Source organism: Anolis carolinensis, chromosome 6, assembly GCF_035594765.1.
Source record: "Anolis carolinensis isolate JA03-04 chromosome 6, rAnoCar3.1.pri, whole genome shotgun sequence".
NCBI classification, from domain to species: domain Eukaryota; kingdom Metazoa; phylum Chordata; class Lepidosauria; order Squamata; family Dactyloidae; genus Anolis; species Anolis carolinensis.
Window position 1 is genome coordinate 40,260,601 of NC_085846.1, and position 22,663 is coordinate 40,283,263.

Below are 22,663 nucleotides of genomic sequence, written 5' to 3' on the forward strand. Positions count from 1 at the left end.
ACTAAAATTACTATGCATCTGCTTTGACTCGCCAAGAGGTCGCAAGGCCCCTTGGAGCTCACAGATTCTTGAGTCATAGTTGCTTGGGAGAGAGAGAATGGTCAATTGGCAATAGAGAATGAGAACTGTCGTTGTCTTGAGTGTCTTCTCTGGGCATTATTATTACAGTAGAGTCTCACTTATCCAACCTCCGCTTATCCAACGTTCTGTATTATCTGACGCAGTCTGCCTTTTAGTAGTCAATGTTTTTGTAGCCAATGTTTTCAAGACATTGCAATGTTTTGGTGCTAAATTCGTAAATACAGTAATTACTACATAACGTTACCATGTATTGAACTGCTTTTTCTGTCGATTTGTTGTAAAACATGGTGTTTTGGTGCTTAATTTGTAAAATCAAAATGCAATTTGACATTTAATAGCTTTTCCTTAATCCCTCCTTATTATCCAACATTTTCGCTTATTCACTTATCCAATTTTCCACCGGCCCATTTATGTTGGATAAGCGAGACTCTACTGTATTATTTACCCATTATTACATTACATTATTATTTACCCATGAAAATACTTTTATTGAAGGAGGTGTTAAAAATAATGAGCAGTAAGTGTCAAATATGTTAAAGATGTTACTAGGGTATTCTCTTTGAGTTTGTGGTAATCCAAAGTCTGCTGTGGAACAAGTGAATACTCAAGAGATGAACTCTGACTTTTAAGAATTTAATAATCAACACCCTATATATCATCTTGATTATAAACAGGACATAGATTTTGGTACATTCCTATCAAATAATAAACTGGCGGGGGGGGGGGGGCAGGGAACCCTTCTATTACCCAGACAACACTCCTAGATCAAGAAGGACTTAGCAAATTAGCCTCTTGGCTACTGTTCCCTTATTATAAGAGACATAGTTTGGAAACAGATTTTATTTCAAATCTAGTGTTAATTCTCAAGCACATTATTCCACAGCTTATTTTTAAAAAGTTTTATTAATATAAAACAAACACATATTAACATGACAAAAATAACAAATATGCATAACATACAGTATGTTTATAATCAGATGTGTGTGACAGTACTAAGCTGTTCTTACTCTCGGCTAAACATGTGTTGTGAATTTTACACATGTGATATTTGTTAATCTCAACAGAGTAGATCCAAAGAATCCATGGGAACTTGTTAATCAGTGTGTTTGAACTTCCGTTGATTCACCAAGTCTACTGTTGTTGGGACTAATAGTTGGATTTAACCCCATGTTTGTAACTGACAACTGGGTTCCAAACAACCCTATTTCCATTCATTGAGTTGTCCTGTCTAGCTCACATACTTTTGGCAAGATATTGCTCTATAAGCTCTAAAATTAAAGACAGAATAATTCTTTTCTTCATCAGATTTCTAACAGATGAATGATATTAACATCCATCAAACTTGCTTTATTTTTTGCCCCAGAAAACAAGACTTCTGACTCATTCCCAGATCAGAGAATTTGATTTGAAAATACTGGAATAGTTGTGGACAATATATTCATAATGACTATTACTGATCATGAGTTAGCTCAAAATTACCAAACCCAATGCTGTGCAGATGTACTGGAAGTCCACGTTGTTGCATTTTATATTCTTTCGCTTGATATGAAATGCAACTGTGTTTATGTGTGTGTTGTTTGTACAATCAGCCTTCGATACTCTGGGGTTTTTTTTGTATTGATTGGTTTTCAATAAATAATGTGTTCTGCTTCTTAATAAATTCATAGTCTCTGTCAACAAGGATATCTTCCAAGAAACTAATTTCAAACAGATCTAAGAGAGTTGGGAAGGAGAACATCACCACCACCACCATCCATTGGACCAGCTTCCCTGTTGGTGGATTTGCAGTAAAGTCCTTAGGTGTATCCATCTTCACAATTCAAGGATGCCACACTATCTAGGATAAGTCCCAGGAAGAGGCTGCTGAGGCCTTACTACTTCTGGCTTCTCAAATTGCAACTGCAAAGAGAAGTTGACAAAGCATACAATCAGTTTTTACGTATTTGACAATGCAAGGCCCCGAAAAAGCAAGATTCAACCTTTCAGGAGGATGAGGCCAAACAGGAGATTTCTGATAGTGACATTAAGGCTAATAATAAATTAAACACTGCATATTTTGCTTCAGTTTGATATAAGATAAAAGAAATGTCAAAGTATTAGAAACAGGGTTTTGTTTTATTTTTGATGTTGAATCAAGAGCAAGAGCCTTATCATACAAGGCAGGTAAAGGGGAACGACATCATGATAATGGGTGATGGCTTATCACATGGCATTGTTGCTTTTCAGTTGTTCTGTTGGAGATGTTTTTAAAAGTTAACCTTTTTCTATCTGGAAAATCTGTTAATGGTCTCCTTTCCCACTTATGGCAAACATACCATGCACTATCCCCTTCTGATGAGGAATTCTGCCAAATTTTTTGGAACATCCAAATATACGGAGTTTTCCCGATCAAAGTATCTACATGTTTATTGACAAGCATCAGAACTGATAATATAAACTCTTACTGAATAAATCCTATTCTTATATCTGAGATGTTCCTTAAGCACATAGTTCTCCATCACCCTTTTTCCAGGTTACATGTTATGCATCAGTTGCTTGATGCCGGAATAAAGATATCCAGTAAATTCCACCGAAGAGGAAAGGACAGTGATACGTACCTGTACTGAGGTGTCTACTGAGTCAAGTGAAAGATTGAATCCATTGTTTATATTTTGGCTTCCTAAAAGAAAAGAGGGTCTGGTCAGAATGAGATTTTAGACATAAGTAAAGGGCCTCTTTCAACCCATGCATTGTATACCAAATTTTGGATAGGGACATAGAATTATAGAATCATAGAGTTGGAAGAGACTTCGTGGGCCTAGTAAGACCAAATACCTGGAAGTACTAAGGTGAAACTTTGGACAGCAATGATGTGAAAGAAGACGCAGAAGAAGATCCTCTGGCCTCTAACATCAAGTAGCACAGTTACAAGCCCATCTACATTAGAATCATAGAATCATAGTATCACAGTATCATAGAATCATAGAGTTGGAAGAGACCTCATGGGCCATCCAGTCCAACCCCCTGCCAAGAAGCAGGAAATCGCATTCAAAGCACCCCTGACAGATGGCCATCCACCCTCTGCTTAAAAGCCTCTAAAGAAGGAGCCTCCACCACACTCCAGGACAGAGAGTTCCACTGCTGAACAGCTCTCACAGTTAGCAAGTTCTTCCTAATGTTCAGGTAGAATATCCTTTACTCCGCGTCTCCATGGCAGCAGAAATCAACCTTGCTTTCTCCTCCCCATGACTTTCCCTCACATATTAGACATGGCTTATCACTTTTCCCCACCTAACAGCTACTCCATGCATACTATCAAAGCTTTCAGCTAAGCTCTGAAAAGTAGACTCTGTCCACTTGTTACTCCCACCCTAACCTCACAGAAAGTTTCCAAATTTCAGGACCTGGTCCCTCTTTGCCAATCTGCAGGAAAGAAGAAGGAAACTGAAAGCAAGAGAACTGCAATGTAAGGCATCATGTATGCATTTTCCTCTTCTTTTTTATATATGGTTTTTTTAGTGGCATATTTTCAGCAATTGTGATTGATTGTTAATATGTCATGCTTCATGACATCATAATTAGTTGCTCCTTGTAATATCCCACAGGCTGCCTGGCACTTTGCTCATGGCAAAATGGGTCCCCACCATTGTGGAAGTCAGCTGCCTCATTTGTGAAGTTCAGGGTCCACGGGGGTAGCCATTCTTCCTCTTTAGTGTCTTCATAAATGAGGTTATCTCCATCAGAGTATCTGAAAGAATAGTTAACAGTGGTCATTACCAGAACCCAGAGACAGAGCAAAAGAATAACTCCCACCTTCCAATAGAAAGTGGGAGGTATTCCCTCTGCTCCCTCTGCTCAATGCCATGTTGCACAAGGCAAATAATTTCATCCTATAATAATAGTAGCTCCCCTCCTTGTCTCCTCCTGAATAAACCAAAAGTGCCACTGTGGCAGATCCCTTTACCCGGGCTGACCTCATAACTACAACCCCAGAAATCCTGCCATTCCCTTTGCCCTTGTTTCCCCCAAAATGCCCTTGATGTATTGGGTCTTGGTCCTCAGGAGACTCCTTCACTGTGGACTTGTGGTTGTTTGAGTTCTTTATTTTTTAATATGAATTGTCTGACCCCAATTGACAGCCTTAAAACAACAATAATAATAAGTTTACTGAACACAGTATGAAAATATATTAAACTCTCTTATTCTGTTCATTAAGGAAGTATCCATCAAGGACTCGGTGTCACAGTGGATGATGAAGCAGCTGCTCCCCCTATGGCTGGAATCAAGCATACCCTCAGGAAGCTGGAAGCTGGAGAATGTTAAATTGCCTCTGTGTCTCTGTCTCTATGTTTATATGGCATTGAATGTTTTCCATGCATGTGTACATTGTGATCCACCCTGAGTCCTCTTTGGTGTGAGAAAGACAGAATATAAATATAGTAAGTAAATAAATAAATAAATAAATAAATGACTTTGGAAGTGTCTACAGACAACTCTGGCTCTTTGGATTAGAAATGGAGATGAACACCAACCCCCAAAGTCGGACATGACTAGACTTCATGTCAGGAGAAAACCTTTACCTTTACCTTTTTCTTTATGTTTACACCCTGACTATATATGCCTTTTCAATACATTTTGTTCCACTGCAGTCCCCATTCAGAGTTGCAAAGGCTACTTGGAAGCCAAACCTACCTACTAACTATCTCACAGACACATTGATAAATCGTTCCTTCCACACCACTCTCTTAAGCAATCTCAGGGTTTGAGATCTCTTCTAATCATCTTCCCCAGTAAGAAAATTTGCAAATGTATGCCTTCCACTCTTGTTTCTTCTACTTCTTACCTAGACTCAGACTTTCTCCGATAGGTTCTGAAGAGGAAGACAGCCAAGATGATAGCAATCAGGAAGAGGACAGCCATCCCAATACCAAGACCCACCTCACTCTTCTGGAAACGCGTCTGGCAGTTATTGTCTACATACCAAAAGGTATTCCGGTCATTACAGCTATGGAAGGGACAGAAAGAGAGATTGAGGATAGTTCTTTTCCTTCCCAAAATATATTAACAAACTACAACATTTGTTATGGGACTCTCTCTACAGCAAACACGGAGGAATCCGTATAATGAAACAGTACCCGCTCTTAAGTTGGGTTGCTCCTAAGTTGAAGTTCCACTGCATTCAATAAATCATTTAAAAAATAACTTCTTCAGCTCACTTATTGTGAGATATCCACGATTTCACTGAATGCATGGCAAACTGGGTTGTTGTATGTTTTCCGGGCTGTATGACCAATTGGCCATGTTCCAGAAGTATTCTCTCCTGATGTTTCATCCACATCTATGGCAGGCATCCTCAGAGGTTTGAGGTATGGAGAAACTAAGCAAGGAAGGTTTATATATATCTGTGGAAAGTCCAGGGTGAGAGAAGAACTCTTGTCAGTTGGAGGCCAGTGTGAATGTTGTAGTTAATCACCTTAATTAGCATTGAATAGCTTCCTCTCCTGGCTTCTTCCTGCCTGGGGGCATCCTTTGTTCAGAGTCGTTAGCTACCCCTAATCAACCAGGAGCAGCTAACGACTCTAAACAAAGGATGCTCCCAGGCAGGAAGAAGCCAGGAGAGGAAGCTATTCAATGCTAATTAAGGTGATTAACTACAACATTCACACTGGTCTCCAACTGACAAGAGTTCTTCTCTCACTCTGGACTTTCCACAGATATATATAAACCTTCCTTGCTGAGTTTCTCCATACCTCACAACCTCTGAGGATGCCTACCATAGATGTGGGCGAAACGTCAGGAGAGAATACTTCTGGAACATGGCCATACAGCCCGGAAAACATACACCAACCCTGTGATTCCCAGCCATGAAAGCCTTCGACAACGCATGGGAAACTGCTTTGTGCATTACGCAGGGTGGCACATTATTAGTAATCTTAATCTTTCTACTTCACATTTTCCCAGGTTGAGACCCACAGAGGCTTAAAACAAGTTACAAAACACATCTTTAAACATTCACAAGATATAAAAATTAAAATGAAATTTAACAATAACAAAATTAAAACCAGGTTAAAACACACATCATTAAACATACATACGTTCACACACAGACTAGCACAATGATTAGCAAGATTCAGCAACCTTATATAGTCACAAATCAAATATCTGGTGGAAAAAAAATATATTTACTTGTCTGCATAAAGAAAGAAGTAGTGAGGGTGCCAGTCTGAGGTTTGGATAGGAGCCATCCCTCATTGGCAGAGTACCTGCTTTGTATTCAGACATTGCCAGGTTCAGTTCACATTATCCTCACTTAAAAGGATCAAAGGAAAGATAACTTTACAGATGCTGAAAGATGCTGCCAGTTAGAGCATAAAGGCAATACTAAGCTAGGTTTATTCATATATGCAATGCCAAACATGAGATTTCCTGCTTTTTGTAATGTCAGAATCCAGTGTAATTGACACTGCAGAATCCAAATGATAACTATTGAACAGCAAAAAGATAAGGAAGGAAAACTTGGAGGAGACAAGAGGAAAATAAGGTGAGTCATTGACCATCAACAGCAAATTGCAATGATTGCTACCCCGCTACCCCGAAAATAAGACATCCCCTGAAAATAAGACCTAGTAGAGGTTTTGCTGAATTGTTAAATATAAGGCTTCCCCTGAAAGTAAGACCTAGCAAAGTTTTTGTTTGGAAGCATGCCCGCCAAACACAACACCAGAGCAGGCAGGATTGGTAAATGTACATACCATAGAGTGTTGTACATGGAAATAATGGTTGTAACAAGAAATTCTTGATAGGACTCACAGTTTGTCTGGTTATGCTGGTTTGTGATGATAACTACTGTACAGTATATAACAAATATTCATTTTTTGTTCAACAGTAAATGTGAATTCTTCATGGAAAAATAAGACATCCCCTAAAAATAAGACCTAGCGCATCTTTGGGAGCAAATATTAATATAAGACACTGTCTTATTTTCGGGGAAACACGGTAGGGAACCTGAGCTGAAGTCCTATCTGAGAAGGCTGCTCAAGTATTTCAAGTTATGCTTAAATCCCTGATGGGCACGTGTCAGGAGTTCCCTAGTGATAAAGAGCATTAATCTCTCTTACTGGTTTTCTCATCAATATATTTTACCCATATTTTCTTCTGCTTTTGCAGTATTAATGGAAGAGACAAAAACTCAGCTGGTAAGAAGTCCCATGGAAGTACAGTAGAGTCTCACTTATCCAACATAAACAGGCTGGCAGAACGTTGGATAAGTGAAAATGTTGGATAATAAGGAGGGATTAAGGAAAAGCCTATTAAACATCAAAGTACATTATGACTTTACAAATTAAGGACTAAAAATCATGTTTTATAACAAATCGAAAGAAAAAGTAGTCCAAAACATGGTAACATTATGTAGTAATCACTGCATTGATGAATTTAGCACCAAAACATTGCAATATATTGGAAGCATTGACTAAAAAAAATGGCTACTTACAGATTGACTACAAATAAAGATAGAACTGCATTAAAATGAACTTTCAGTAGCAACATTGTTGGAAATTAAATCCATAAAAAGTTCAATGCTTGCTGCCTAGAGAAACGGCTATGTGTTGGATAATCCAGAATGTTGGATAAGCGAATGTTGGATAAGTGAGTTTTTATTTCAAGTCAGTTTTTAAAAATATAATTATGCTACTTTTAATCTATATTTAATATATATTATGTGAACCACCAAAATTATGTTACTTTTAATCTATATAATATGAACCACCAAAAAGTTAATCAGACATTAGCATGTTATGTGAAAGAAGGGAATGTTCTGTCAATAGAGAAGAGTTTAAAAGGACGTCTTGCAGTGTTTGTTCCAATTAGAACATGTTATTATTTTACATTTTAGTTGACAGGTGGCAAAAAATGGACCTGGGAATCTTTTTACTACCTCCTCCTTTCTTACTTACTTGCAGTTGGGGCCTTTGTCAGAGATGCGGCAAACCCCATGGTAGCAATTGATAGCATACGCACTGCCCTTGGTGCAGTTACTCACACAGCGCAAGCTGTCTGTTGTTGTATCTGGATAATAGTAGTTTGCATATGTAGCCCCAACTATTGTCTTGCAAAACTCTGAGGAAGAAAAATAGAATGAACAGTCAAAAATGTGTACAGAAGAAAGAAGAGGGCAGTACCTGAACACTGAGGATAGAATGGGTCTGTTGAAACTTAACACATCTAGCTTCATCTGCTCTTGGGTGGAAGACTTTCTAAGCACCTCTGTATGTGCAATGCAAGCAATGTAGAAATTCATAGCCACAAGCTGGTGCCACTGTACTGAATGTGATGATTTTCTTGCCTTGTCTGGAGATTGGCTTCACCCATATTTTGGACATGCTATCTTGCTTTTAAGTGGATTAAACAATGCTCTGAAAATAGAACAATGTTCTAAAGCAACCGGTTTGGTCACAGTTGCCTCTTTTGTTCTTAGTGGACTGGACAACACTATGGGGGACCGTGGTGACGCAATGGTTTAAACCCTTGTGCTGCTGAACTGCTGACCTGAAGGTTGGCAGTTCGAATCCATGGAACAGGGTGAGCTCCTGCTGTTAACCCTATCTTCTGCCAACCTAGCAGTTTGAAAACATGCAAACGTGAGTACATAAATAGGTACTGTTTCAGTGGGAAAAGGCAAAAAGACACTCCAAGCAGCCATGCCAGCCACACAACCAGGAGGTATCTGCGGACAATGCAGGCTCCTCAGCTTGGAAATGGAGAAGAGCACCTCCCCCAGAGACAGAGATGAGCACCACCCCCAGAGCCGGAAATGAAAGGAGAAGCCTTTGCCTTTGTCTGTGTATTTGTGCCTCATTGTATTTCATTGTAACAAGTCGTCGAATGTTTGCCTGTGTCTGTTTATATGCTGTAATCCGCTCTGAGTTCCCACAGGGAGAAGGGTGAAATATAAAATAATAATAATAATAATAATAATAATAATAATAATAATAATAATAATAATTATTATTATTATTATTATTAAAGGGAGAAAGGGGGACCCATAATTCTCCCTCCCATTCCCACATCTGGAACTCACCAGTTATATTAAAATCCATTTGGCCACCGATGATTGGATTAGGTGAAGTAGTGAAGCACAATTCTGGGAACAAACAGAGATGGTTGATCTTCATAAAGAGTGCTTTTTTCTTTCGTTTGTCTCTGCTCCTTCAGAGATTCTTTTGTGTGCTACAAACATGCTGACATATTAAATCGGTCCTACTGATTCCTAAAAGGAGGACCAACCTTAGGATGTATTTCTGAACTGCCATCAGTGTTGGATATAAATGGATATTAATACTTGTAAACCAAACATAGACGACTAAGCCTTCATATCCAGGGAGGAAAGGTATGCAGGAACCCTATGTAAGGGTAGGGGGAAAATGCTGTCCCATGTGGGCTTTGACCCTCAGTTCACAGAAAGTGCAAAGAATGCAAGCCCGGGACATATGCACATCCACATGGCAGTCCTATCCTCAGGAAATGGGTTGGGATGGAGAGCCAGGCACCACTTCCTGTAGACAGGGCTGCTGTGTCTGACAGGTGAACACTGTGGCATACGAATAACCAAAGCTGCAAATCTAAAACCTATAAATGTGAAGAGCTGGCTGTATTAGCAAAGAGCCATCAGCCTTAGGTGTCTTCTACCCAAAGTAAAATTCCATCACTTGTGGCAGTAACTAGAACTTCCCACAGATTAGTGGTATGCAAATATCTCATTTGACTTGAACTCTGTTACCCAGTTGGCATTTACCTGGTGAATTCATACAATCCTTCTCAGTGGAGTTGCTGCCTTGGAGTTTCTGTATCACTGATTGTATTTGGTTTTCCAGAGTTGAATTAATGACGCTCAATTTATTCTCTACTTGGACCTGAAATATAATTTCATGATCCACAATGATGCTCCCAGACCTAACAATAAAGAATAAGAAGATCAGACCTCAATTGCTTACCCATTACTTTATCATTTCATAGTAGCGGTGTATAGGGAAAACCCTGGACTGGAAGACCAGACACAAAGTTCCACCCAGCTGGAATAATGTCTTGTTTCTCATCTCCCATCCCTTAAATCCCCACCCTTTTCATACTGCCTTTCCTCCTAATATGGCCATGCACTAACTAGGGGTGAATGTGAGTGGATGGGAAGTGCCCAGCAATATGTTTAAAGCTGGACATACAATGGCTTTATCCTCTGAGACTTCTGGAGGACTCCCAAGGGGTCCCAAAGGATGCTGTCATCTAGTTTTAGACACACAGTCAAATACTTCTTGGTCAACCATTTCTTTCCACTAACCAGTATATTGCCATGTTGGCAGGCAAAACATAGACAAGGTAGATTTGAGGTCCTGGGTTTGTGTGAAAGGGAAGATGGAAATAAATCCATCCCAAAGAATGGAAAAAGACAGATGCAAATGTGACCTAACAGAATGCCCAATTGTTAATAAACCAACTTTGTTCTGAGAGGACTTAAGAATGCATCATTGATTCCCCGCTGAAGTGATCTAGTACGTTTTGTGGCTAAGCAGAGATTTGAACCTGTGCCTTAATTCTTAGTACAACTACTAGAGTGCATAAGGATCAGGATTACATCTAAAGAGGCATTATTGTTGGTGAGCCTTTCTAGTATTTCAGTTACTGTTGTAGATTAGCCAGAGGCTGATGGTTTAACTGAGGATTTAGAGAGGATTGTGGGCTTTCCTGTGACACAAAGTGATGAGCTCACATGTCTGGAAAATTTAGGTCTGGGAAATGATGTTTCTCTCTGTGAAAAAACTGTCTCGAAAAGTGCAAGATCAGTCCAAGGAATCAATAGTAGATAAGGATTCGAGTGAAGAGCTGAGTGATAAGGAGGATTCCCAGGAGAGGCCATCTGTAGTTACAGAGATTAATAAAAGTCTCAGTTTACAAATCAGAGCTGAAAATAGTGTACACTGGGCTGAGAGATTTCTTGGGAAAGTTGGGGAGAAAATTCACGGGAGACGTAATGCTTTTATGGGTGGCTATTAAACAACAAGTTGTTTACTTTAAGGGTAGTTCAGGCAACGCTGCGTTATAGTGAGAAGCTTAGCCTGAGTTCCCCATTGTTCAAGTCAAGCCTTGATTTTGGATTTAATATATCCTGGAAGTTTTCTATGTTTCTATGTACTCCTGCTCAAGTCTTACTAGGTATATCTTCCTGATTGTGGATTTATGCTGTGTTTGTAATTCCTGGCTGTTCCTGGACTTTGTTAACTTTGGAACTTTATGAGACATTTGGATTATTGTGTGGTTCTCACTTTTTGCTGACTCTTTTTTGATTATATATCTTCCTTCCTTATTCCTGATTTCTATATGCTTTTTATTTGTGTTTACAATAAACTGTTTGCTTATACTCCTGACTTTTGTGTGGTGCAGTGGTCATAGATGTTTCCAGGCCTGGAGTTCAACAGTTCCAAAAATATTCATCAGCATCTGTGATCTGAAATCTATACTGTAACTATTTCAGCAAAAGAGCTATTTTTCACTCTATGAACAAATTTTGGTTTTTTTTTTAATTAAACTAATTTGGGTACTCTTAGGAGAAATATGGTGCTGAAAGAGAGAGAAGTGGTACCTAGAAGAAAGACTACCACAAAAAAACCTGGAGTATCTTTTTAGCTTTTCTCTGCAAAAACAATCCTTGTTGAAGTTACAGTAGGGGAACTAGAAGCTGGAAGTCATTGAATGGGCTCATTGTCTCCAGCCTTAATAAAAAAATTGCTCTCTGAGAGCTCTTAAATTGTCTAGGGTCTCACTTCTTACCCACCTACCTCAGAGAGAAGATGACAACACCATGGTATCCAGGAATGTCGCCATAAACCCTGCCCATCTACAAAGTGGAGAAAAATACAAAAATCTTCATAAACCATACAGAAGCCATCTTTGGGGGGGGGGAGAAAATGAGGGAGATTTGCTTATGGAATACATGACACAGTTATACTTTATAATAGCTATGTCAGAGTAATTCGCAGCGCAGCAGTAGTTGGAATCAGTGGAACGCAGAACAAAGTGACATCCAGAGACTTTGGTAAAACTATATACAAGTTTTACTGTACAAGACAAACAGACTTGCAGACAATAGACACAGGACTCTCACTCTCAGCAGACTCAGAATAGAACAGAACTGATGTAATCAGTAAAGCATACACACTTGTGTCTGGACACTCCCCAGTTTCAGCCACACATCAAGGTCATCACAGCTTCTCAGTAATTAACTCTTTACAGACTATAGTACACTCTGGATGATGCAATCAGTATGCAATACAAACCAAGACACAAATTGCATTTAATCACTATCAATACACAAATCCCACATTAACAAGCTAGCAGCAAGCACTCTACTTATTCAACCAAATAGAGTTGTGAGAACTTCAGCTGGAGCAATGGGGGCATTTTCTGATACTTTAAGTCAACAGGAGAAGAGATAAATACAGTAGAGTCTCACTTATCCAAGCCTCACTTATCCAAGCTTCTGGATAATCCAAGCCATTTTTGTAGTCAATGTTTTCAATATATCGTGATATTTTGGTGCTAAATTCGTAAATACAGTAAATACAACATAACATTACTGTGTATTGAACTACTTTTTCTGTCAATTTTGTTGTATAACATGATGTTTTGGCACTTAATTTGTAAAATCATAACCTAATTGGATGTTTAAGAGGCTTTTCCTTAATCCCTCCTTATTATCCAATTATGCCGGCCCGTTTAACTTGAATAAGTGAGACTCTACTGTATTGGGTTTTTTATAAAAAAAAATTTAAAATTGTTTATCATAATTCAATACATTCGTTATACATCGCTTTTTTTAACAGCAGACACATAATATTCAATACTCTCTACCATTCATTATCTTTTGGCATCTACTGTTATTTTTATGCTTATACATATTTTCTATTCCTCACCATTGTGTTCACACACACCCCTCGAGCTACTATTTTTATATATCATCTGTCCAAAATTTTATTTCTTCTTGTAGAGGTAACTTTCCATCTTTTTTAAAATCCCGTTTCAATAAATTTTCTCCATACATCATCAAAATCACTTTGTTTACATATCCCTCTTTTAACTTTCAGTTTACATGTCAGCTTATCATTTATTGCCAATTTCCATACTTCCTTATACCACTCCTCTATTTGTATAATCTATCTCTCTTTTCCAATTCCTTGCTATAAGCAGTCTTGCTATTGTTAATAAGTTTATAGCATCTTTATCCTCTCTTTTCATTTGTTTATTATTATATAATGATAATAAAGCTATACTAGGACTTCTTTTGATTTTAAAATTCAGTATCTCCTCTATTTCTCTAAAAAAAATTCCCCAAAACTACTTCTATATTTACATTGCCACCACATATGTATATATGTTCCTGATTCTTGGCATCCTCTCCAGCAATTTTTGAAGGATTTTTATTTATATTTGTTATTTATATTGGTATTAGATACCATTTCCATATTAACCTAGAGTAATTTTCTTTAACCCATAGTGATAAATTTTTCAAATGCTTTTGTCTTCATAATTGTAACCACTCTGTTTCATTTATTTTCATCCCTAAATCTTCTTCCTAGATCTACTTGAGGGTGTTATTCTTTATTTTTCCTTCATTTATATCAATTATCATCTTATGTACTTTACTAGTTATTCCTTTCAAATTTTATATTCATCTATATCCCTTCTATTTTGTATTATTTGTTCGAATTGATTAAGCTTACTTCCATTTTTGTTATTTTTCCCCAATTTTTGAACCATTGTTCTAATTAGAAGAGATAAATATTGTTGTGATGATCTGAATATACGTGATCATCAGGACAAACCAACTAGAAGCATGAGTCCCCAATTCCTAAGTGAAAACAAAGTAGTTGCAGCCTATGTATTTCATGTTACATATGTAAGTTGTCCCTAAGAAGACAGAGAACACAAGTCTCATATGACTGATTGTTACCTTTTCTTCAAACTCGATTTTAAAATTTTGATATTCTTCTGAATTTGAATTGGTGAGTTCCACGCTGAAATTCCTGTTAGTGACCTTCACCTGGGCTTCAACTGTTACAGACACTGTTACTAAAACAAGAGAGAAAGGTGATGAATAGAATGAGGTACTTTGCTGGGAAATAGAATTAAAAAGTAAAAATATGTGTCAGAATGCCATGTGGCAGTTATGAATGAGTAACCTGGAATTATGCACTCATGACTGTTATATATTCAGAGTCACCACATCGCCCATAGTTTGGAGGCTAGTTAGAATCTATGAAAGTCCCCCAATCTCCACTTCACTGGAAGCAACCTCTGCGATCAACAGGGGTCTGTCCCCCTGTTGATCAGGAAGCAGCTGGCTGAAGATTCCCCTCAAGTGAGTGATCTCTAGCACAAAAATTGAAACAGATGGCCTGTTTTTGCCTGTGGCAGGAGAGATCCCTTACAAGAGAGAGCTGAAAATGGCAATCAGCTCCTTCCTGAGTGACAGGGAAACAAAGCTCTGTCATCAAGCAGCTGCTTCCCAGTATGTAGGGAGCATTGAGTCAGGATTCATTATTTCACACTGAAACTATGCTGCTTAGATCTTCATGACAAGGGTTTAGTTGACATGCTTTTCCTCTCAGCATGTTTCCACCTTCATCCTAGAAGACTATATCCTCATTGTGACAGATCATGTGAATCAGAATGGGCTTCTAAAGTCACTTACAGATCCACTGCCAAGACTCTACCCTTGGAAGGCAATCATATTAAACCATGTGTTATCACCTATAGTAGTATATAGTAAACAAGTTCCATAAAGGATTTTGGCCTTTGTAAACACTAACTGTGTTGGCACCCTTCTCACACAATTTTTAACTTTTTTATTTTGAAACCCCACAGTTAAAGACAAGGTCTTCAAAACATGCCACTTTGGAGCTTGCATTCTGGGAAATGCAGCAGGTTTGTGACCTCACTGGTTCTGTCTTGTCATTAATGATCACATATTTCTAGGCAGCTAATCTGAACTCAGACATTCTTTAAATCTGAATCACTTTACTGAAAAACTTGCCCTGCTGTTCTATTTGCTATCATGGTAATGTCATAGGAATGTCAGAGTGAAAAATAGAGAGGGCTTGTGTAACTTGAATGGTTGCATAGAAGCATGAAGTTCTGCAGATGTTTCTTATCAAGCAACCAGATAGCAAGCAACACTTGCTGAAGTTCCTTCTTCCACAAAACAATTAATTATGGGTAGAGGAGTCCTCTGAATATTTTACTCTCCTAACTGCATAATGTCAGCATCTTTGAATTTCATCACACGACTTCTGGAACTAGAGAGATATTCTAATAGAACCTGTCTGTTTCAAATTCTTTCTCAGTTATCCATGCCTTGGGGAATAGGGAAAATTACTCCCTTCTGCATTCATCATCATGAAGGAATTATGGAGAGTATCAATTTTTCCCAATCTGGGACCCGCCATATATCTTGACGGTTTGATGGGAGCGGGAAATTGTTCTTAACTGTACTTACCCGTTTCCTTTTCGATTACTTCCAAACTAAACTCACATTCCGGCCCATAGAAATCGCTGGGGCATATACATTTAATCCCATCATGGCTTCCTCCATTCATACATACTCCTGGAAGACAGAAGTTCCACAATTCCTATCATAATTGCAGAGAGGCACATATATACAGTAACTGTTGGCTCCAAAATGGCATATAAATAACATAGATAATTTTAAGTAAATACCTATACATGTCTCCACTAAGCCAGCAAACCCTAACATTGTTCCTTTGAGCTTTCAAGGGGTACCATCAACAGATAAAAAGCAAAATCTCCAGAAAGAAAATGGGACCAAGGGGAGTTGGGAGGGGTGTAAAGAAGTATGAATTTTAGTTTACAGATGCCATGTTTAACTGTGTTTTAAAAAGGGTTAATATTTCAGTTACTCAGCACTCAGAGTTGGTTGCCATGGAGAAGGGGGCGGAGCCAACTGGGCTAGCTGAAGAGAGAGCAGAATTTGGAGGGAAACTCAGTCAGTCAGTCAGTGTCTGTGGTCAGCGAACCACAGGGAAGTCCGATTCTCAGTTGGAGGATCAGGGTGGCTCAAATGTGGGACTTTGAGTCAATTCTAAAATAAGTTTGGTGACTTATTTTAGGTAGTCTGGGCTCTGTTGAAGCTCAGGGAAGGCTGATCCTAAGTTAGGGGATCAGGGATAAAATAAGTTTGGTGACTTATTTTAAGGTAGTGGAGAAAGAACTGACGTTTTAAGAAGTTTTGAACACCTCAACATAGCTTTGCAACCATTATCTAAGTGCCTTTAAAGAAGTATTGTAACCATTAAGCTGTGCCTGAATAAACTTCTTGTTGTTCTCTCAAACATCTCAGTCTGTCATATATACACACATTAAGAATAAACAAGAAGAAGGAAGAAAATTAGAAGTCTCCTCTCTAAGTAGCCAGTGGCTAAATTTTCCAAAAGTGGTGGCAAGAGTTGTAATTTGGTGGCAGCATTATAAAACATCTATAATTTGGTGGCAGCTTTTAAATAAAAATAATTTATAATAGTTTAATAACTGGTGGCTGCGGTGGGATTTAAAAAGATTCCCCTCTGCCGGAGTTCTTTACATTTGGTGTCAGAGGTGGGATTTTTAAAAGATTTCTCCTCCTGCCTGACACTTTTGCAGGGGGTTCAAATATATTTTGACCTCTTGGTTGCTATCACCCTCTGCTCAGTCTACGAATTCTTTTGAATTTCTGAGCTTTGTTGATGATTTTCAGCCAGTTTTGACAAATCCTCATAGAAAACCTCCCCAGAGATAACATTCACATTACTATGGACATCTGTTTCCTTAATAACCAAATGGGTATAGCAAAAATATAAGATACCAAAGAAACCTGCTCCTCTGAAGGGAAAAAAAAGCTGTTTACTTTCAAGCATTGGGATATCTGGGGCAGATCTATACCAACTCAATAATTCAGGGCTGATCCACTATATGCCGGATTAGGACTATCATCTGACTTTGGTTAACATGGAGCAAGGCTGTGTTCAAATGGCCTTGCCTCATATTACACCGTGCAGTGTTTGGCCATCACTGAGCTTATCCAGCCCCAATCTGACCTAAGTAGTCAGTGTAGATGTGCCCCTGTATTTGCAATTCTCAGTATTTGCAACGCTGATAGGTTCCATGGTTTATTTTTTGCCTTGTTTCTTAAACACACAAAGATTCCCCTAAATATGTGGAGAAGTCATAGTTATTATGTTTAATTTTAACTGTTAGAGTATGTATTTGTGTTTAGTTGACACAGTAGCTGAAACAGAAGCCATCTTGTTTCAATCTACAGTAGTGCTGTTACCAAGGAGATGGAGCTGGCTAGCTCACCAGAGGGAGAAGTGGGCGGAGCCAAGAAAAGGAAAAAGTGAGAGTTTTAAAAGAAGCCGGGGAGTGCGTGGCTGGAGGCTTTTCAGTCAAGAAGGGCTGAGGAGACAGGCCTGGCCAAAATCTTTAGTCAAGGCAGACTAAAGGGAGCCTAGTCAAGATCTCTAGTTGGGAAGGACTAGTGATCAGGAATTTGATCGGTAGTAGATCAAATTAAAGGCTTTTATTGTAGTTGGGACATTGTTCACTAAGGAGCTCAGCTGAGGTTAGAGTTCACTACAATTTATATCATCAGTAGGAGAGTGAGAGTGGAATTACACCAGAGACTACTGGTGTGGTGGTTATAAGAGTTATTAAACCACTTGTTTATCTAAAGTTCCATAAGTAAATCAATCAACCTGCAACCATAAGCTTTGTACACAATAAACTTGTTGTTCTTTGCTAACAACTGACTCATTACAAAATACATCATACATTATATTCCCATTTCCCAGGTGAAAATCAGGACACATGGGCCAAGCAACATCAGAGAGCGGAAAATGTTAGTAATGAAGAAGAAGTGTATTTTGCCTGCAGTTTATTGGGAAAAACAACATTGTGCCCTTTCTACTTCACATCCCCTCCTAAGTAGTTTAGTCTTTGAATTCAGAACTCAGCAATTGAAAAGCTGAGGACAAAGAGTGGAGGTAAAAGGAAGGAGAGGAAAGAAACTGGGACGTTTTAAAAAGCAGCTGAAAATGGGACAACATCGGATTAATAGGGACCGTCACTGCCAAACTGGGACAGTTGGAAGGTGTGAATACAGAGTGTTTCAAACGATTGACCTGATTTGAAATGGTTATATTTCTGCAGCCATGAATGCATCCCACTTCCTTGAAAAATAGTTAACTTGAATCAACTCAGCTGGAATACACCTGTCTCTGGAGCAGAGACAGAAGTGGTATAACAAAGTCTGAAAGGGAGGCATTGGAAATGATAAAGACTTGGGTGGGAGAAAGGTAGAATATCTGTGGTCATGAGGGCAATAAATAAAATCAATCACCAACAAAGGGATCAGAAAAGCAAGTTAAGGGTGCATCTTCATGGTAAAATTACTGCAGTTTGACATCACTTTTCTGCTATGGTTCAATATTATGGGATAATGGGAGCTATCAGGAGCCCCCAGTGGCGCAGTGGATTAAACCACTAAGCTGCTGAATTTGCTGACCAAAAGGTCAGGGGTTCGAATATGTGTAGCGGAGTGAGCTCCCACTGTTAGCCCCAGCTTCTGCCAACTTAGCAGTTCAAAAACATGCAAATGTGATAGATCAATAGATACCGCTCCAGCGGGAAAGTAACGGTACTCATGTAGTCATGCTGGCCACATGACCTATGGACAACGCCAGCTCTTCAGCTTACAAATGGAGATGAGCACCAACCCCCAGAGTTGGACATGACTAGACTTAATGTCAGGGGAAAATCTTTACCTTACCTTTACCTAATGGAAACTATAGCTTTACAAGGTCTATAGCCTTCTCTGCTAAAGAGTCCGGGTGCCTCACCAAACTACAAAATCCATTATTCTATAGCATTGAGCCATGTTAGTTGGTGCATTAATTCTGATGCACACCTACAAATCCTATTTTTAAAAACAGAGGAGGGCACTTCACATTGGTGAAGCCATATCTGGTAGGCACTGGCAGTTCACCAATACTCCACTGGTGCTGATCAGAAAGAAAAGAAGCTTTCTGAAAGTTGAGGCAAGGGCAGTCTCACTGCTAAGCATGTAAAAGTCCTATGTTGAAACAGGATTTGGAGCTGGGCTTCAAAGACTCCTTATGCCCAAACCTAGGAACAGAGATATCACCACTAGAGCCCATGAGATCCCTTATTACTTTAAACTTGCAGAAGCTTCCCCTGTCCAGTAAAATTTGGCACAGGAAGATATGTTTGGTTTTCTTTTTTAAAAATTCCCAAGACAAGATACTCACTGGCAGTGGTGGTTTTAGGAGTACTCTGAGTAACAGGTAGAGGTGGCTGGGATGAAGTCAAATGGCTGGTAATGATGGTTGGTGTCGTTGTGCCTCTTGAAGGAGTGGTCGTGAAAAATGAGTTCTTAGTGCTGTTTGTTATTTGGGTGCTGGTTTCCAAAGATGAATTACTTGTGTTTCCTGAAGAGGTGGTTGTTAAAAGGGGGGAAACAGTGCTGTTAACGGCTGTGGTACCATTATCGGATGGTGAGCTACTTGTGTCTTCTGAAGGGATGGCTGTCAAAAGTGTGGACAGAGTGCTGCCATCCATGGTGGTACTAATAACTGATGGTGAAGTACTTGTGTCTTGTGAAGGGGTGGTTGAGGAAAGTGGGGACACAGTACTATCACCCACTGTGGTACTAATAACTGATGGTGAACTACTTGTGTCTTCTGAAGGGGTGGCTGAGGAAAGTGGGGACACAGTGCTGTCTTCCACTGTGGTACTAATAACTGATGGTGAATTAGTTGTATCTTCTGAAGGAGTGGATGAGAAAAGCGGGGACACAGTGCTGTCTTCCACTGTGGTACTAATAACTGATGGTGAATTAGTTGTGTCTTCTGAAGGAGTGGATGAGAAAAGCGGGGACACAGTGCTGTCTTCCACTGTGGTACTAATAACTGATGGTGAATTAGTTGTGTCTTCTGAAGGGGTGGCTGAGGAAAGTGGGGACACAGTGCTGCCATCCACTGTGGTACTAATAACTGATGGTGAATTAGTTGTGTCTTCTGAAGGAGTGGATGAGAAAAGTGGGGACACAGAGCTGCCATTCACTGTGGTAGTAATTTCAGATGGTGAGCTACTTGTGTCTTCTGAAGGAGTGGATGAGAAGAGCGGGGAAATAGTGCTGTCATCCACTGTGGTAGTAGTTTCAGATGGTGAGCTACTTGTGTCTTCTGAAGGGGTGGCTGAAGAAAGTGGGGACACAGTGCTGTCATCCACTGTGGTAGTAGTTTTAGATGGTGAGCTACTTGTGTCTTCTGAAGGAGTGGATGAGAAGAGCGGGGAAATAGTGCTGGCATCCACTGTGGTAGTAGTTTCAGATGGTGAGCTACTTGTGTCTTCTGAAGGAGTGGATGAGAAAAGTGGAGACACAGTGCTGTCATCCACTGTGGTAGTAGTTTCAGATGGTGAGCTACTTGTGTCTTCTGAAGGGGTGGCTGAGGAAAATGGGGACACAGTGCTGTCTTCCACTGTGGTACTAATAACTGATGGTGAATTAGTTGTGTCTTCTGAAGGAGTGGATGAGAAAAGTGGGGACACAGAGCTGCCATCCACTGTGGTAGTAGTTTCAGATGGTGAGCTACTTGTGTCTTCTGAAGGAGTGGATGAGAAAAGTGGGGACACAGTGCTGTCATCCACCGTGGTACTAATAACTGATGGTGAACTACTTGCTTCTTCTGAAGGGGTGGCTGTGAAAAGTGGGGACACAGAGCTGCCATCCACCGTGGTACTAATAACTGATGGTGAACTACTTGCTTCTTGTGAAGGGGTGGCTGTGAAAAGTGGGGACACAGTGCTGTCATCCACCGTGGTACTAATAACTGATGGTGAACTACTTGCTTCTTCTGAAGGGGTGGCTGTGAAAAGTGGGGACACAGAGCTGTCATCCACCGTGGTACTAATAACTGATGGTGAACTACTTGCTTCTTCTGAAGGAGTGGCTGTGAAAAGTGGGGACACAGTGCTGTCATCCACCGTGGTACTAATAACTGATGGTGAACTACTTGCTTCTTCTGAAGGGGTGGCTGTGAAAAGTGGGGACACAGAGCTGCCATCCACCGTGGTACTAATAACTGATGGTGAACTACTTGCTTCTTCTGAAGGGGTGGCTGTGAAAAGTGGGGACACAGTGCTGTCATCCACCGTGGTACTAATAACTGATGGTGAACTACTTGCTTCTTCTGAAGGGGTGGCTATGAAAAGTGGGGACACAGAGCTGCCATCCACCGTGGTACTAATAACTGATGGTGAACTACTTGCTTCTTCTGAAGGGGTGGCTGTGAAAAGTGGGGACACAGTGCTGTCATCCACCGTGGTACTAATAACTGATGGTGAACTACTTGCTTCTTCTGAAGGGGTGGCTGTGAAAAGTGGGGACATAGTGCTGTCATCCACCGTGGTACTAATAACTGATGGTGAACTACTTGCTTCTTCTGAAGGGGTGGCTGTGAAAAGTGGGGACACAGAGCTGTCATCCACCGTGGTACTAATAACTGATGGTGAACTACTTGCTTCTTCTGAAGGGGTGGCTGTGAAAAGTGGGGACACAGAGCTGTCATCCACCGTGGTACTAATAACTGATGGTGAACTACTTGCTTCTTCTGAAGGGGTGGCTGTGAAAAGTGGGGATATACTGCTGTTTGACAGCATCACCATTCTCCTGTCTCTTGCTTTGGCTGCAGGGCAACCTGAGTTTGTGCTTCGGTCCCCTCCTGAAATGCCAGCTACATCTACACTGTTATTCTCTCCCATCGTGCAATTGATTGTTCTTTTCTTATTTTTTCCCCAGCCTTCGATGTCTATTTCCATGTGAGCTCTTCTGTCTTCCCTTCTTTCCACAAACCTCTGCTGTAACTGTTTGTTTTTACGAATGTCGACCCAAATGTTGTTCTTTGTTTCACCTTTGATTAATCCACCTGTGGAAAAGGCAAAGACAACATTTACAATATCCCTTTTATACATCCTACCAACTGAGAGATATCCTAAATTTAAAGGCTCTTCCTTTATCTGCTCAAGGGCAGTATCTAGTCTTCTCCTTTTAATTAGAGTTCTCTCAGATTATCCACTTGAAGGGCTTCACAGACAAATGAGTACTGTGCTATGAGTATCAAGTGATTAAACTGGAGGGTTCTACTTGGACAGCAGAAGACTGACAGGCATCATCCCACACATTTTTTTCAGATCTTAGAGGATTTCCTGATGAATAGAAGTGACAGAACTCATCCCCGAGTCTAAATGCAGTTTCCAAATCTGTCTTTGTGAAAATAATAATATAAAATAATACAATTTTATTTGTATACTGTCCTATCTTCTCAGGAGGACTCAGGGTGGTTTCCAACATAAAGCAAAACATTCAATTGACCATTCAACAACGTGATCATAATAAAAATAATAAACATAATAAAACAAGAACATACAATTCAAAACAATCCACAAAAGTTAAAATCTAGTTTCAATATGCTCCATCAACGGG

General features: G+C 39.7%; 1 protein-coding gene across 3 annotated transcripts in view; it reads right to left on the bottom strand.

Moving 5' to 3' along the window:
- Positions 1 to 965: 965 nt before the first annotated feature.
- Positions 966 to 22,663, bottom strand: part of LOC103279204 (mucin-2) — a 48,628-nt gene continuing 26,930 nt past the window's right edge. For all 3 annotated transcript variants that reach the window (XM_062958034.1, XM_062958035.1, XM_062958036.1), the window contains 11 exons: positions 19,428 to 22,106; positions 15,605 to 15,712; positions 14,060 to 14,178; positions 11,889 to 11,947; positions 9,854 to 10,011; positions 9,140 to 9,202; positions 8,016 to 8,178; positions 4,904 to 5,065; positions 3,705 to 3,808; positions 2,679 to 2,740; positions 966 to 1,980 (listed from right to left, as the gene is read on the bottom strand). In XM_062958034.1, the coding sequence (XP_062814104.1) occupies positions 1,915 to 1,980; positions 2,679 to 2,740; positions 3,705 to 3,808; positions 4,904 to 5,065; positions 8,016 to 8,178; positions 9,140 to 9,202; positions 9,854 to 10,011; positions 11,889 to 11,947; positions 14,060 to 14,178; positions 15,605 to 15,712; positions 19,428 to 22,106 (3,743 nt within the window). In that variant the 3' untranslated portion in view covers positions 966 to 1,914. The remainder of the gene's footprint in view (positions 1,981 to 2,678; positions 2,741 to 3,704; positions 3,809 to 4,903; positions 5,066 to 8,015; positions 8,179 to 9,139; positions 9,203 to 9,853; positions 10,012 to 11,888; positions 11,948 to 14,059; positions 14,179 to 15,604; positions 15,713 to 19,427; positions 22,107 to 22,663) is intronic.